At 41.6% G+C, this 17698-nt stretch overlaps 1 protein-coding gene across 1 annotated transcript in view; it reads right to left on the bottom strand.

Annotated features, from left to right (window-relative positions):
* The window catches only part of LOC132884898 (centrosomal protein of 95 kDa-like), a 71377-nt gene that overhangs the window by 37458 nt on the left and 16221 nt on the right, over positions 1–17698 (bottom strand). The window contains exons 2-4 of the mRNA XM_060918945.1: positions 9503–9631; positions 2777–2884; positions 1683–1796 (exon numbers count right to left, since the gene is read on the bottom strand). Of these exons, the coding sequence (XP_060774928.1) occupies positions 1683–1796; positions 2777–2884; positions 9503–9631 (351 nt within the window). The remainder of the gene's footprint in view (positions 1–1682; positions 1797–2776; positions 2885–9502; positions 9632–17698) is intronic.

Here is a 17698-nt window from a genome sequence, read left to right on the forward strand (position 1 = left end):
CAACCATTCACACCTACGGTCAATTTAGAGTCACCAGTTAACCTAACCTGCATGTCTTTGGACTGTGGGGGAAACCGGAGCACCCGGAGGAAACCCACGCGGACACTGGGAGAACATGCAAACTCCGCACAGAAAGGCCCTCGCCGGCCACGGGGCTCGAACCCGGACCTTCTTGCTGTGAGGCGACAGCGCTAACCACTACACCACCATGCTGCCCTGTTTCAAATCATGTTATAAATAAATATTTTATACACATGCAGGGTTCAAACTAGGCCTCTTCAGCCCATCAGGCCGATAAGCAAGGTTTCCTTACCGCTACGCCCACACACCTGTAGAAGTTGCCGCTACGCTTATAAAAACACTCGTCAATCTTGCAAACGCGGTCTTTTGTTTCAAGAAGATACACAGAGCCATGGCCTCACTTTCGTTTATAAAAATGCCTTGAGACCTCAAGAATGGCACAGGAATAGTTTTAAGCATTAATAAATCTAATAGTAATTTTTACGATTAAAACGATTCATATAGGTAGCGGTCCGAGTGAATGACCTTGACGTCCGTAACATCACAGCAGGAAGTCTGTCGTTCTCGTCGCCATTTCCGCTACACTAAAAACACGGAGCTGACTACAACTCCGATCCTCCATTTTGAGCTAATTTATCGCCATGCCATGTAGATGTGTTGCTGGCAGGCGCAGCCACATGACAGAACCCGTGAGCTTTTGGGGGCCCAAGGCAGCCCTTAAACCCCCAGTCGTCGTTATGACTGGTTCCACTATGCTGATATTTTGGTCGAGTTAGAACCCTGATTTTATAATTCTAGCCATATTCACTGGATATGAGCAATTGCGCGCTCTAATTGGCTACTCTACTACTAGGCTAATCGGCTCATATACCGTGAGTGGAGAAAAACAAAATGGCGGAGCGTGTTGCTGAAGCAACAGAGGACGAAATAAAAACTCTACCCGGAAACAAACTCCCCCCCCCAAAAAAAAAGGTAACAAAATATGGAATAAAAGTATCTTTTTTCCCCCAATTATTATTATTATTACATTTTTAAAACTGCTGTTGTCATTTCGCCGGTTTGTTTACTACATTCTAAGTGAAAACTATTTTGTCGGAAGTTTTGGATAAAGTTATTTACCGAATTTGCGAAAAATAAAAATATGTTCTGTTTCTCCACTGAATATGGATAGAATAACAGTTATTCCACTCAATCTCGTCGTACATGGCTTATAGCCAACTCGGCCATCAGCTTATGTACGAATCGATTTAGTAGAATAACTGTTAAATATAACAAGTGCAGCATTTCTGGGAAATATTACACCAGTACTTAAACTCCGTATGAGTGCTTCCCGAACATTCAGCATTCAAGGGAATAAGTTGAGCCAAGTCCATTAGGGAGGCAAAGCCATCTACTGGTTCACAGCAGGGTCAGAAATGACCTGGCAAACAGCACGCCGAGATCATTTAATACCAGACAGCCGCCGGTAATCCCTGTTTGAGCTGCTTCCAAAGCCGGTTATATCCAGTTTGTGCATGTGGGCGAGTTTATGAATGAAATACAGAGTGGATCAAAAGGACGGAACACACCAAAGATCAAATCACACACTCTGAATTACAATCACATCATCAGAACATAAAACAACCAAAAACAAAACGGGGGAAAAAAAAAAAGCATTTCACCTCCATTCTGGAGCTCTTCATCGCTGAGCTGCTCCGTGAGATACTCCAGCAGCCCGTCGAAGATCTCCAGAAGGTTACGGATGGAATCCTTATCTCCTCTCACAATGTTCTCACCTACAACGAGAGGCAAGAGTTGGACAACCGGAGATAAGGGAACAAAAAACACACAGCCACTGATAGCAGCTTGGCCAGACTAACTAAAACTGCAGGCTCAGAAACTGGCTCCGTACAAAAGCAGCAATGTTCTCTCTAAAACAAGAGGCTCTATTGAGTACGTACACAACAGAACACGATGAGGCCCAGGCAAACGTATCCACTACTTCACCTGACTAATCATGAACAGCCACAGGAGGTTTACGTGGGATTATACTGAAATACGTTTCACAGATCGAGACAAACATGACGATAACAGGGAGTGCACAATGCATCGGGATGCAAAAACGTGACCGTGTACATCATAGAAATGAGTGATTTACATGAGGGAAATCAGCATTCTATTAATTATGAACCTAATACAATTGCACTGTTTGAACAAGCCATAGATTTAAAACACGTATATAGTGAGCATGCTGGTCACATGAGAGCCTGCACCATTACCAGGAATCATCTACACTTGTGATCGCTCAAAATCACAACCATCAAAACACATTATAGGTCATAGCTTTCATACGATACCAACACTGCAGTCTCAGCGCCTGATAAAGAGGCTGCAGAAGACTGCCATTTTAGCCGCTTTGGCGCTCTAAGTCCTGTTAAAATGGCACGTCGGGCACAGGTATTATAAATAAAATGTACAGATAATATTTATTCATCTTTAAGATATGATGAACCTGTATCCATTTTATTTACAATATTTAATATCAGTTCATAGCAACTTCTGATTTATTTAGGTTTTTTTTTTTTTTACACAGAATGAAAAAGAAGTCTTCCGTGTCAATTTTTCTTCCTTAAACTTTTGCTCAAAAAAAAAAAAATTCCGAGAATTGAATCGAATCAGGAAGCCATTACTGTGAATCGAATCATGACCGGAGTGTACTGTTACACCCCTACTGTTAACAGAATGAAACAAACATGACAATAATACAAGTCTGTACCTGTGATGTGAGATAAGCTGATCTGGAGATAGTCCAAGGCCAGCGAGTCAATCACAGATTGTACGTTGTGGATATCATCTTCTTGGCTCTTGGGCACAATGATGTAATCTGCAAAATAAAGCAGAAAATACAAAATTGTGTTCGAAGTTTTAGTAAAAAAAAAAAAAAAAATTGAGACAATTTATCTGTTTACGACTAGAAATCACACAAATATGTAGTATATACAGTACAGTGCAAAAGTCTTAGGCACATGCAAAGAAATGCTGTCAACCAAAAACGGTTTAAAAATAATGAAATTCAACATAAACTATAAACAGCAGCAAGCCATAATAAATGAAACAAAGTCAATATTTGGTGTGAGATGTGAGATTACCCTTTGCTTAATTTAAAAAAAAAAAAAAACTCAAGAGTGCTTGGCGAGCACAATCTCCCCCGCTGGTAACGAGGCCATAACTTTGGTAAAATATGACTGAATTGAACAAAATTACAATATGCGTATTACCAACATATCACAAACAATCCTGTCAAGTTTCGTGAAATTCCTCCAAAAATTGTGAGACGAGTTGATTTCAGAAAGTGAGCACCCTTCCCGGGACGGACATCGCCACGACATAATCCCCCTTCGGCCAGCGGGGGATAAATTGTGAGGGAAGTTGATTTCAGAAAGCAAGCACACCTTGATTAAGCAAGCACACAGTCCTTCATTCGAAACTCACATTGATAACATCACCCGGATAGCTTTCTTTCATCTCAGAAATATTGCTAAGATAAGAAATTTAATGTCATTGCATGATGCAGAAAAACTAGTCCATGCTTTCGTTACCTCCAGGTTGGATTATTGTAATGCCTTACTGTCTGGATGTTCCAATAAGTGCATAAACAAGCTCCAGTTAGTTCAAAATGCAGCAGCAAGAGTCCTTACTGGAACTAGAAAATATGACCACATCACGCCTGTCTTATCCACACTGCATTGGCTCCCAATCAAATTTCGTATTGATTATAAAATACTACTATTGACCTTTAAAGCACTAAATGGTCTCGCACCACAGTACCTGAGCGAACTTCTGCTCCTCTATGACCCGCCACGCCTACTTAGATCAAAAGGTGCAGGCTATCTGCTGGTACCTCGTATAGTGAAGGCTACATCAGGGGGCAGAGCCTTTTCTTACAAAGCCCCACTGTTATGGAACAGCCTTCCAAGTAATGTTCGGGAATCAGACACAGTCTCAGCATTTAAGTCTAGGCTGAAAACATATCTGTTTAGTCAAGCCTTTTGTTAATGGTGTTTATGAGGTAAAGGAGTAGATCTGGAGGGTCCTCAGACAGAGTGTTTTGGTAAACTGGGATGTATGGATGCTGTCAGTCCCCACTCGCTTGCTCACTCGAGTTTGTTGACGGTGTAGTGGCTGGCTGCTTTATGTCCCGGGGCTCCCTCATGCCTGTGTTACCTTCTGGCTCTCTCCTTTTAGTTATGCTGTCTTAGTTAGTTGCCGGAGTCCCTGCTTGTACTCGGTGCAATATGTATACTGTTCCTACTTATTCAGGTGACATTGGGCATACCTAACCACCTGTGTTTTCTTTCCCTCCCCCCCCCACCCCAAATCTGTCCCTCTGAGTTACATGGAGTCAACAGGAAATCTTTTGGTGGAGACGGTGGAGACCTCGACTGGCTATCGTAGCCTGCAGGGAATCGGCCGTCAGACATTCTGTCGCATGTCCCAGACCCGGTGAAATGTAACTGAATTGTCTTGGCCAGCCCTAAGGGTCCCATCTGCATCTCATCATTGCTGAGGAGTGTGCTCCCATCACCCAATCAAGCATCCAGCCAGAGCAGGTCATGATATTTTTTACCATATTAACATGCCATTGTTGTGTGTTATGCCTGATGTAAAGACTCTCGTCTCTGCGAGCCTACCACACACATTTAATACTTGTCATTTTTAGGGCATACCTAACAACATGTGTTTTCTTTCTCTCTCTCTCTTCCCCCCAAATCTGTCCCTCTGAGTTACATGTTGGTCCTGGGATTGAGATGCTGGCCTCTTCTGCCCCTCAGACCTGCTTGATCCATCCTGGTGCCCTGTGTCTGGTTGGAGTTTTATCGCCCCACTCCTGTGAAGGACGCCCCCATGAGGACAGTTGAGGGTTATACCTGTTAAAACTGTTAATATTATAGTCAGGCTGTCTGTTATTGCCCAAATGAGGATGGGTTCCCTTTTGAGTCTGGTTCCTCTCGAGGTTTCTTCCTCATGTCGTCTGAGGGAGTTTTTCCTTGCCACCGTCGCCACAGGCTTGCTCATTGGGGATAGATTAGGGATAAAATTAGCTCATGTTTTAAGTCGTTCAAATTCTGTAAAGCTGCTTTGCGACAATGTTTATTGTTAAAAGCGCTATACAAATAAACTTGATTTGATTTGATTAAATTGCCCAAGTATAAGTTGGTTAATAATCAAGAGCATAACTCTGGTAAAATTTGCCCAAATTAAATGAAATTTCAATATGCGTATAACTGTCATATAACAAAGCCTTTTGCCAAGTTTGGTGAAATTCCTCCACAAATTGTGAGAGGAGTTGATTTCAGAAGAACGTACACCCTCATGAAACTGTCAAAGTACAAGTTATTTAATCAAGGGTTAAAAACTCGTAAAATTTTCACAAAGGAAATTAAATCGCAATTATGCGTATTACCATCATATAACGAGGCCTTTTGCCAAGCTTCGAGAAATTTGTCCAAAAATTGAGAGGAGTTGATGTCAGAAGGCGAGCGCACTTTCATGAAATTGTGAAAGTACAAGGTTGTTAATTAAGGGCTGCAACCAGGGCTCGAAATTAACTTTTTTTCTTTGTGTCCCCCAGTGGTCCCGAATTCTGTGTTGTATTGTCCCGAATGGAAGCAATAGTGTCCCCGTTTTTTTTCCTCTCTGAAATAACCAGTGGTTAATATTATCATATGAAGTTACTATTATATTTGTAACTATGCGATTTTGAACCCTTTATATCATTTTTACAATAAGTCACAAGACACAAGCGACACATGTCCTATACATCATCTACTTCAAAATTACAGTTATTGCATTTTCAGTTTATAAAACTTTGGCGATCTCACTGTATGAATAGATACCCGTTTATTTAAAGGGGCCAACTAGCTCATTCAGAAAATGTTTCAACTCCCTACATCTGCAGTACACTTTAGTTGAAAATAAGACCCCTTTTATGTTCGTTTCATCTACTTATACCTTGAATATCTGTTGGTACTTATAAGGCCAACTTATAATTTTCACCATTACCGTTATCCATTTTTATGAACTTTCCGTTATCCATTACCGTTATCCATTTTTATGAACTTTCCGTTATCCATTTTTATGAACTTTCGCTGCCGAAATGTGGGTGCAAATGATAGCGACATCAACATAGTGGCAGGTCCGAGCCTAGTTGTGCTGCTGACTGACTGACTAAACTTTCTGAACTAGAAAGACACCAAGAAAACTCACTTATTCTGTTGAACGGTATCTTCCGTCAATATCATCCACATCATTCCTGTTGTATTTTATAACGTGTCTAACAGTGTTCATTAAGTTCATTCAGTTGCTAGTGTTGCCTGCAGACCAGGCGATGACACTTTGGATCCTGAAGGTCCCGGAGACGTTATGTCTGGGCTTTCAGTTTCTTCCCCGCGGTCGGTCCGCTTCAACCACTTAAGCATTTTTGTTCTGGCAAGAGTCGGCGCAGCGTGTGCGGTAGCAATTCCATTCCAAGTCCATATAACGCGGACTCCGGCCGAAGATTCTAGAACAGAATGCGCTGCTCTGTAGCCTACGGATGCAGGTGCATCGAAAGTGTAGCTACTATGTATTTTTCGCTGTTAACGGTTTAAAATTAAAATTGACAAATTAGGTGAATGTCTACGTATGTGTTACGGCTTTGTAAATAATATTAATGTAGAACTTTTTTCTAGATCTATTTTTTCCATTGTCCCGGGATTGTCCCAGATATGATCATTTTGTGTCCCGATGACATTTTTTATGGTCCCCGGGACGTCGGGACACCGTTAGTTTCGAGCGCTGGCTGCAACTCTGGTAAAACGCGACTGAATTGAACAAAATTACAATATGCGTATTACCGACATATAACAATGCCTCTTGTCAGGTTTGGTCAAATTCCTCCAAAGATTGTGAGAGGAGTTGATTTCAGAAGTTGAGTACCATTCCTGGGACGGACAGACAGACATCAGCATAATCCCGCTTTGGGCCTTTTGGCCAGAGGGGATTTAAAAAAATTAAATAAAAAAAAAAAAAAAGTGCTCTCAGGTACAGCGAGTGCAGTTTTATAAGGAAATGAGCTGTCGGTTTTACTGAGCATCTTACAGAAGCAGCCACAGTTCTTCTGGACACTGTCTCACACACTTCTTCATTCTGCAGCAATACCCAGTAGCCTTCATTATGATTTCTTTTTTAATCTGAAAAGTCGTCTCTTATGTAACAGGCTGCTCAGACACAAACATTTGTTGTTTTTTCTGTAAGGTTCAATTTTGTGCTGGAAAATTAACGTTTGGAACTCTAAAATGCTTTTGTACCGACTCGATAACGTAGAAGTTCATAAAATAGAAATTAACAAAAGTTTGTCTGAAAAAAAAAATAAATAGGGTGCCTAAGATTTTTGCACAGTACTGTGTGCGTGTGTGTATTATAATTACACAATATACTAGTAATAACAAACAGGTTTGTCTCTCTACATAGAATGTTCATTTCCTCTTTTTGTTTGTCAGCCTGAAAATCCAGAATCCCTTGAATTTCACTCTGGCTGCACTCTGTCTTTGGCTCAGTTTAGCAGCTCGCATCTACTGTAACCCAAAACACACAGCACGCTCACTTGTTCACTTCCTGCAATGGCTCGGATCACTTTCTCCCTGCAATCATCTCATTCAGCTCGGTTTTCTCCTCCTCGCCCCACAGAAGACTAAGAGCCTCTGCATGCTCGTGCGACAAGGCTTTCGCAGACAGCTTTTCGCAGACAGTTGTAATTTATCGTTGAGCGGGGAGTAATAGGCGTGCGCGATGTTATTCACCGACACAACGCAAGGGGGCGCGAAGTCGCTAGGAGTAGTTGGTGGGTGTGGTTAGTGGAGTGTTTATCCTCCGGTTACTTATAATGACTAGAACTGGAGTCGTATAGATGTACGTACTTCCTCACTTCCTCGATCAACCGCTCTTCGTGCTGCTCCATTTTCGCTCGTGTTTTTAAAAATGGCGGTAGTGAAAACAAACCAAACCGGGAAAGTAGGGAAGCGGAAGTGCGTGTACAGCGGATGTAGAGTGGACCAATCGGAGCCCTCTTGTCTGCGACACTGTCTGCGAGGCTTCTGCGGTGGTCACAATTTTTAGGAGGTGCGCGCTGAGCGTCGGCGAAGGTGAGGGGGCTACGCAGACACCATCTGCGGCGCCGTCTGCGAGGACTGGGCTGTCAGCATAAATTGGCCTTTACGCTACATCCACACGACAATGGCAACGAGATTTTTTTTTTAGCGGGTAAAAAAATAAAAAAAATCGCGTCCACATGGGCAACGGATCAGTAAAATATCAGGTACATATGGCAACGCAACGCTTGCTGAAAACGATGCAATACACATGCCACACCTCTACGTGCGCTGTAAGATGGTCCCATCAGAGACACCAGAACAATAGAAGTAGGACGCATGCGCATAAACCCCTTCTTTTACCCGGCGTGAATGAGAGAGTGCTGATTGTTCTAGTCATGTGGTTGTGACGTCATCGTAAACAAATCCGTTCTACTCATCCAGACGACTTCGCAACGGCGCCGTTGCCAGATTTTTCCACTCTGGAAACCGTTCTCAAAAAATATCATTTTGGGACACCCAAAACGCCGGTGCCGTGTGGACGCCAGGCCGAAACGATAAACAATTTTATCGGATTCACCTGAATCCGTTGCCGTGTGGACAGGGCCTAAAACGCACCAGGGTTCGATTTGAACGGACTAAAGACTGCATATGTGACAGCCTTCGGAGATGACCAGAGATCCATTTTCAAGTTTAGGTTGGACAAGAGCCTAAATAATGCATTCAGAACTCAAGAAAATCCAATATAAAATTCAGGCAATAAATAAAAAAAAGTGACATCAGTTAGTGCCTATTAGAAATTGTTATCTTGCAGGTAAGATCACTTTAATACACATTTTTAAATATTTATTCAAAAACAAGTTTTTTTTTAATTAAAAAAAAAAAGAACTAGCACGCTGTGTCCTTTTCCAACATCGAGTGACATAGAATTAAAGGAATCTGTTTTATCGGAAACAGTGTTTCCCAAGAACTGAAAGTAGAACCGAAATAAGCTTCTATAAGTATCCCAGACAACCTCATGTTTTTTTTTTTTTTTGAAGGTTCTCCATTACTCATAACGATCCTTCCTTTAACAAGACACGCGCATTTCTCTGGAACATTTCTTTTTTTTGGTGAATGAATAACTGAAAAGCTAAAATCTGCTCTTTTCATTGACACAAGCATGCAAGCGCCATTAAAGAAACATCAAGACAAAACTGAACTTTTATATGACGAAAGTCCAAGCTGTCCGTTCTGAAATCCCTAGCTGGGACAGACTGAGCATCTTTCCACTTACATCTGTGCAATTGTTTTTCGGATGCCAAAAAACCTGGGCCCTCCATAAAACCATGAAATTAAATTTTTTTTAAAATGTCATTTTTAAATGCATTTACCTGGTACTTTTTCTCCCAAGATAGCTTCATATAAGGCTACGAACACGCTGGCATCACACTCCGTGAGCCTCTGTATCCTCTGGTTAATGTGACACTTGCAGAGGAGATCATTGGCCACATCCACCCAATCTGTGAAAGAAATTAATAATAATTAAAAAAAAAAAAAAAAAAAATCAGGACTTCAAATATACCGTGCCCTTCATGATTACTGGCCCACCTTGTAAAGATTAGTAAAAAGGATTGGGGGGGGGGGGGGGGGGGAATTAAACAAAAATCCACCTTTTGGTGAAAATCACTTCATCCAACACTGAAAAAATGAGAAAAATCCAACCTTTAATCAAAACTTTATTCAGAGAAAATCAAATCCCTTAGCACAAAATAATTATTTTCAAGAAACACACACATTGGAATCCCTGGAAATGACAGTGAACACAAAAGTAACTGAAGCATGTTTCCTGTTTAAATTGTACATTTTTGAGTTGATCTGAGTGCGTAGGAACTTTCAAGCTGTAATCCGTGACTTCCTGATTAACTGGGGAACAAATATGAGGTGACACAGAGGTCAAATTCCCTTCATCTTCCATTAAAGGAACAGTCCACCGTACTTCCATAATGAAATATGCTCTTATCTGAATTGAGACGAGCTGCTCCGTACCTCTCCGAGCTTTGCGCGACCTCCCAGTCAGTCAGACGCAGTCAGACGCGCTGTCACTCCTGTTAGCAACGTAGCTAGGCTCAGTATGGCCAATGGTATTTTTTGGGGCTGTAGTTAGATGCGACCAAACTCTTCTGCGTTTTTCCTGTTTACATAGGTTTATATGACCAGTGATATGAAACAAGTTCAGTTACACAAATTGAAACGTAGCGATTTTCTATGCTATGGAAAGTCTGCACTATAATGGCAGGCGTACTAACACCTTCTGCGCGCTTCGACAGCGCATTGATATCTGAGCTCCGTATCAGTGCGCTGCCGAAGCGCGCAGAAGGTGTTAGTACGCCTGTCATTATAGTGCGGACTTTCCATAGCATAGAAAATCGCTACGTTTCAATTTGTGTAACTGAACTTGTTTCATATCACTGGTCATATAAACCTATGTAAACAGGAAAAACGCGGAAGAGTTTGGTCGCATCTAACTACAGCCCCAAAAAATACCATTGGCCATACTGAGCCTAGCTACATTGCTAACAGGAGTGACAGCACGTCTGACTGCGTCTGACTGACTGGGAGGTCGCGCAAAGCTCGGAGAGGTACAGAGCAGCTCGTCTCAATTCAGATAAGAGCATATTTCATTATGGAAGTATGGTGGACTGTTCCTTTAAAATGGGAAAGAGAAGAGAACACAAATCAAATGACGGAGAAGGTGTGTTGACCTTCATAAGGTCAGTGAATGGTTATTTAAAAAAAAAAAAAAAACCCTATTCGTCTGAAAACATCCATGTCTACTGTTAGGGCAATTAAAAAAAATAAAGTGGACACCAACTGGACGTGTTACAAACTTGCCTGGAAGAGGACCCAAGTTTATCCCCCCCCATACAGTGAGGAAGAGGGTAAGCGAGGCAAAAAAAAAAAAATCCCCAAGGATAACGGTTAGCGAATTACAAGAAAAAGTAAAATCTTGGGGTTTCCAAATCTCCAAAACCACCATCAGATGCCAACTCCGTGCCAACAGATGATTAGTTGGAAAAAAGCCTTTGCTGTCAGTTAACCACAAACGAAAGCGGCTCAAGTTTGCGAAACTTTATTACAACTTTGACTGGAACCGTGTTCTCTGATCTGATGAAACAAAAATGGAGCTTTTTGGCAGTAAACACTCAAGGTGGGTTTGGTGTAAAAATTAAGATGGCTACAACGAAAAGAACCCGATCCCAACTGTAAAACCTGGTGGTGGTTCTGTGAAGTTTTGGGTCTGTTTTTCCTCCAAAGTCCCTGGAAAACTTGTGAAGGTCCATGACATCATGGACTCCATGAAATCCCAGGACATTTTAAATCAGAATCCGGCTGCCCCTGCTAGGAAACTAAAACTGGGTCGTCATTGGATCTTCCAGCAGGATAACGCATAGCTGCCAACATTCCGAAATTGTAAATAGTAACACAAGGTTGGGTACTGAGTCTTGGTGGGGGGCCACCCCCCCGCCGCCAAAGCTTTCTAGCAAAACTACCCTGAAAAATCACACCAAAACAAAATAGTTTGACAAAATTTATTCTACAAACTAAACTATCATCTTACATTAATTTGCAAAGTTCTTTTCAACAACGGAAACAAATTTACCTGGAACTAGAATACATATATCATCAAAGCAATTTGGCACAGATCAAACATAAAAGGAACCTCTTGTAATCAACACCAAACATGTCTCAAAACATGCTTGGCACAAAGTGAAACAGCTCAAAAAAAAAAAAAGTGTCAATTTCAACTTGCTTTTTCACATGACTACAAATCAAACAGAACAGAATCAACAACACACCCCGGGCATCAAATCGTGCCCGCCAATCACAACGCAAGGTTTTTGTTTGGATTCTTTGGGCGGGCTTTTGCAGGAGTGACGACAAGGCTGTGCGACGCTGGAGAAAGCGCTATTGAACAGCGCGCGTTTGACTCCGCTTTGGAATCAGTTTTAGAAGAATTAGACTTGGAGTTTTCGTTGAAACATGAGCAGGAAGAGGCTCTCCGCTCATTCCTTTTCAAGAAGGACGTTTTCGCTGTTTTGCCGACCGGCTATGGCAAAAAGTCTGATCTACCAGCTGGCTCCGCTCGTAGCCAAAAGGATGGGGCTAGTTTGTGCAGTACGAAGAATTAATAAACAGCTTTGAAACATTACTTTTTGATTGTTTCTTATTTTCCATTTATTTTAAATTTAAGGGAAATTATTTCACCAAACACCACTAAATAAAAACTCTCAAAAACAGTTTAAGCAAACCCTTGAAAAAAAAAATGTGTATGTGGTACAGACTCCAAACTTGTGATCATTATCTCCAAACTTCTTAATATCTAGAACCTGTTTATTAATTAATACGCATTTTGAAAAATTTTTTATTTCAAGGCCTCCCCCACTGCTTTCTGTCGCTCTGACTACGTCACAGTCACTGTTGCGCTGATTGGTCAGAGCGTTGGCCTATACCAGGGGTCGGCAACCTTTAACACTCAAAGAGCCATTTGGACCCGGTTTCCACGGAAAAGAAAACACTGAGAGCCGCAAATACTTTTTGACATCTAAAATGAAGAGTGATTCCACGCTTATGGGTACTGAAATGGGGACATGAACTTATTCACCTAAAACCATTTCTTTTTTTACCATCAGGTCACAAAACATGTAATCTTTAATGAATGATATGTTAAAAGATAACTTTAATTTTCTGAGATGTAATAAAAACATATTTATATGCCAAAGTCAAGCCTATGAGTTCCAAAATGATGTCTGTTACATTACTTCTGTTACGATTGTCCATCTCGCGTCTGTTACAAATTAATTACAATCTAGCTATATACCATGTTAATCTTATTGAAAGAATGTGTATGTTTATTCTACTACACATGTTTATTAATTATATTTGCTAAAACATCACCTTCCTATGTTTCAAAAAGTAATTCTACATTGTTAAAATTGAGAATATATATGTCCACAACACTTCTGTTACGTTCTGACTTTGGCATATAAATATGTTTTTATTACATCTCAGAAAATTAAATTATACATGTAGCAAACAAAAACTGCCGTGAGCCGTCATCCTCATATCGCCTTTGGGCTTTTGGGGCGTGTATCAGAGCCTTAACCTGAATTTAAAAAATAAATTGGAAAAAAAAGAGCACTTTCACTGAACAATGGAAATTAAATATTTGCAAAATATCTGCATAAATATTTCTTTAATGGGACTTCTGCTCCTGAACCTCTGTGCACAGTGTCTGCAAATCAGGGCTGTAGGAAGTCATTTTCATCTTTCCGCAGGACTGTAAACTGTCATCTGGGAGGCGTGAGCGGTGTTTGTTTTTAACAAAGTTCATGGTGGAGAATAGCTGCTCACATACGTATGTGGATCCGAAGATCGACAGGACTCCAAATGCATATTTCTTCATGTTTATGTAGGTGTCGGGGATTACATTTCTCCATACTTAGCAGGGCTCCAAATTTGCGGTGGTCCGGTCACCTGAGGCGACTTAATTTGTCATTTGGCAGTATCTGGCAACACAGCACTGACTCAGTTCATGCAATTGCTGGTGCTGCATAGGCTACCATGTAAGCTCAGTCAATTTAAGCGACAAATTAAAAAAGGAAGCGGACAAATTAGTTCCTAAAAGAACGAGTAAGGGGTCAGTCATCTGGCATTTTTTTGGATATCGCGAGGAGGACGTGGAACAGCAAATGGCAAATTTGTAAAGTGTTAAAAAAAAAAGTATCAAAATACTCGGGTCTTGAAATAAATGCACATTAGTCATGAACAATGGTAACTACTCTCTTTTGTGTTATTTTTGACAGAAGTAAAATTCATACATGAACAAATTTTGGCGAGTTACTTCGGAAGGTAACTAGTCCGGCTGGCTGGTGAAAAAATATGAATTTCGAGCCCTGCTTAGCCTACCTGGGGTTGAACGTCTCGATAGATGCGCAGCGTTTTGGCAGGTATATAGGCTACCGGCTTCCGCGAGTGACGCATATATTGAGAGACGAAAAAATTTATATATAAAATAATTTTATTTTAATATTTCAAGATCACAATAATGTTCCAATTTAGAACTACAATAAAAAACGAACTAACAAAAATAAAATGCACTTTAATTGGATACTTATAAAATTTACTTCCCCAAGCCGCACAGAGCCGCAGCATAAGGATGAAAGAGCCGCATGTGGCTCCGGAGCCACGGGTTGCCGACCCCTGGCCTATACGCACAGAGACAGTTTGAAAGACAGCGGTTTGTTCCTCCTACCCGCTTCGGAAATGTCTACAGATCGAGGCCAGACTAAATATTCACATTTAGTCTGGCTTGCCAGGCTACTCCCCCACTGCTTTCTGTCGCTCTGACTACGTCACAGACAACAGGTTCAAATACGAATCCCACCGGTGATAGACTTCGAAAATGACCCACGAAAATTGGCAAAATCGTATTTTATTGTAGTAAATTCGTATTTTCGTAATCAAAACGACAAATCGTAATGAATACGATTTATTCGTAGTAGTTGGCAGCTATGATAATGATCCGAAGCACATGTCCAAATCAGCACAGAAATGGTTACTGAGCACAGAATCAAACTTCTGCCCTGGCCATCTCAGTCCCCTGACCTGAACCCCACTGAAAACTGAGCTGAAGAGGAGAGAGCCTCGGACCCTGGATGATCTGGAGAGATCATGTAAAGAGGAACGGTCTCAGATGCCCTGCTCTGTATCTCCAACCTTATAAAATGTTCTAGGAGAGACTCGGTGCTGTTTTACTGGTAAAGTGAGGCTGTGCAAAATATTAAATGCAGGGGTGCAAATAATAGTGGCACGTGTGTTTTTGTTGAAAATAATTATTTCTTGAGGGATTTGTTTTTCCTTCAAACACATTTTCAATTAAAGGTCGGATTTTTCTCATTTTTTCAGTGCGAGATGAGCCGACGTCACCAAAAGGTGGATTTTTCTAACAATAATTGTGGAGAGCGTTGCATCATGGATCTAAAATCGGTTTCGGTGATAAACAGCGATCGCATATATTGGTAATCTGAAGCACAACATTTTGCTTTTCAATATTCATCTGCATTCCTAGATCAATCACATAACATGCAAACCAATGTTGCCAGATCCACTATTTTTCCGACAGAGTGATGTTATTTTTGAACTCCGAACACAGATTGATTTTGTTTGTCCATGGGCTGGTTTGGTTTTGCACATTACTTTATTTACACCCATGTTCGTAAGAACATGAAAAGCATTTTGAAAGAACTATTGCTAAATATCCTTTTTGAATACTGCTTTGTTAATATTAAACACATTCAGACAGAATGAAAAAAAAAAAAAAAAGCGTATAACTGTTGATATGGTGATGCTTTCTGTGAAGCAGTCTACACTATCAGCGCTCCAGTACGCAGCTGTCAGGAAGTTATTCACCACGGGAAAGCCTTCAGGACAGAAGAGTTTGAAATGGTTTTATTGAGCATGGAGCGAATTATGTAACGCGTGCCTAACAAGCTTGACGCACACCGCATCACTGATGCTCAGGCTGTGAGACGGTTTATCCAAATCACAAACGACTCATTAAAAGCAGACCTTCATGTTCACATTAAAGAACAGGACTAGATATCCTGGAAGTCACAATAACAGCAAGAAATGTTATAGCAAACTGATAGCATTGGTAATAAAAAAAAAAGTCTAGATAACACGAGATGTTTTGTGCCATGGACTGACTTGAAAAAGACATTTTGAAATCATTCTGACCATCCTATACAGACACCGTCATACTTGTAGGTTCAAGCCAGGAACCCCTGATTACAAGTCTGTGAATTTTCTATATTTCTGCATAAATATGACCTAAAATCATCAGATTTTTCACACAAATCCTAAAAAAGTAGATAAAGAGAACCCAGTTAAACAAAATGATACAAAAATATTAAACTTGGTCATTTATTTATTGAGGAAAATGATCCAATATTACATGAGTGGCAAAAGTATGTGAACCTTTGCTTTCAGTATCTGGTGTGAGCCCCTTGTGCAGCAATAACTGCAACTAAACGTTTGCGGTAACTGTTGATCAGTCCTGCACACCGGCCTGGAGGAATTTTAGCCCGTTCCTCCGTACAGAACAGCTTCAACTCTGGGATGTTGGTGGGTTTCCTCACATGAACTGCTCGCTTCAGGTCCTTCCACAACATTTCGATTGGATTAAGGTCAGGACTTTGACTTGGCCATTCCAAAACATTAACTGTATTCTTTAACCATTCTTTGGTAGAACGACTTGTGTGCTTATGCCGCTTTTCCACTACAAACGCGGCTGAGTCGTGCCGTGCCGAGTCGAGCTGAGTCGAGCTGAGCGGGGCTGTTGGAGTTGCATTTCGACTACAACCGCGCTGAACCGTGCTGGCTGGAAGTGGGTGGACACATTGGGTGGAGTTAGCGAAAGTGGGTGGACGTCATGTGATGCCGTTAAGCAGCGCAAACAGTGACATCAGTGACAGTGGCGGAACAAGTCAGAGCCGGGCCGGGGGCGGGGCAAATGACCGGGCCCTTTATTAAAGCTTATCATAACATCATTTTAGGCTACAAAATGTCCGCAACTGCGGTGTTTACCAATTTCAACACTACCGGGTGCAACTATGTTATTTAGTACATCAAGTCCTTCAAACGAACATGTAACTCAGAAACAAAAAACATTAGGATACTGTACATGGCTCATAATAAAACATCAATAGCCTACTGCGCGCATTATTTGAAGGGCATACGAATGAGCGCTCAGAGGTTGCAACGGTGACAGGAAGAGTCAGAAATAAAAGGAGGGCGGTGCAAACCTCACTGAATGCACTGTGTTTACCAATTTCAACACTCCGGGGTGCAACTATGTTATTTTGTACATTAAGTCCTTCAAACGAACATGTAACTCAGAAACAAAAAAACCATTCGGCGACATACTGTACATGGCTCATAATAAAACATCAATAGCCTACTGCGCGCATTATTTGAAGGGCATACGACGAGCCTTGCGCTCCGCGAACTCGTCCACGATGCTCTGTATGTCACTGATTCAGTGATCTTTTAAGCGGTAGTCTCACGACCCGAATAGTAAACAATAAACATGGAGGACATGGAGTCGTTAGTGTTGCTGGTCTCGGTGCTGTGGCTTGTTGTCACCGACAACGCGGACAGATACTGGCAAGAGCGTATAGATGAGGCGAGGCGCATAAGGCTTCAGAAATTCTCGTAATTCATAATTATTCTTCTTCCGGGTTTGCGGTGTTTACAGATGCCAGCGCGCTCGCGGGGCGTGTGTGGGCATGTGAGAACACTCCTCCTCACCAATCAGTGCACAGGGGAGTGTCTGCTCATGCCCCCAGCCTCAGTCGGCACGGTTTGGCTCGCTTCAGCCCCACTCCAAAACGGTGCGAGTTTTAGGGGCTAAGCAGGGCTGAAACGAGCTGAGTCGTGCTGGTTTTTGGTAGTCGAAACGTGAGCCGTGTCGGGCTGAAGCGAGCTGAAGTGAGCTGAAGCGAGCTGAAAAAGGGTAGTGGAAAAGG

This window comes from Neoarius graeffei, chromosome 4, assembly GCF_027579695.1.
Source record: "Neoarius graeffei isolate fNeoGra1 chromosome 4, fNeoGra1.pri, whole genome shotgun sequence".
NCBI lineage: Eukaryota > Metazoa > Chordata > Actinopteri > Siluriformes > Ariidae > Neoarius > Neoarius graeffei.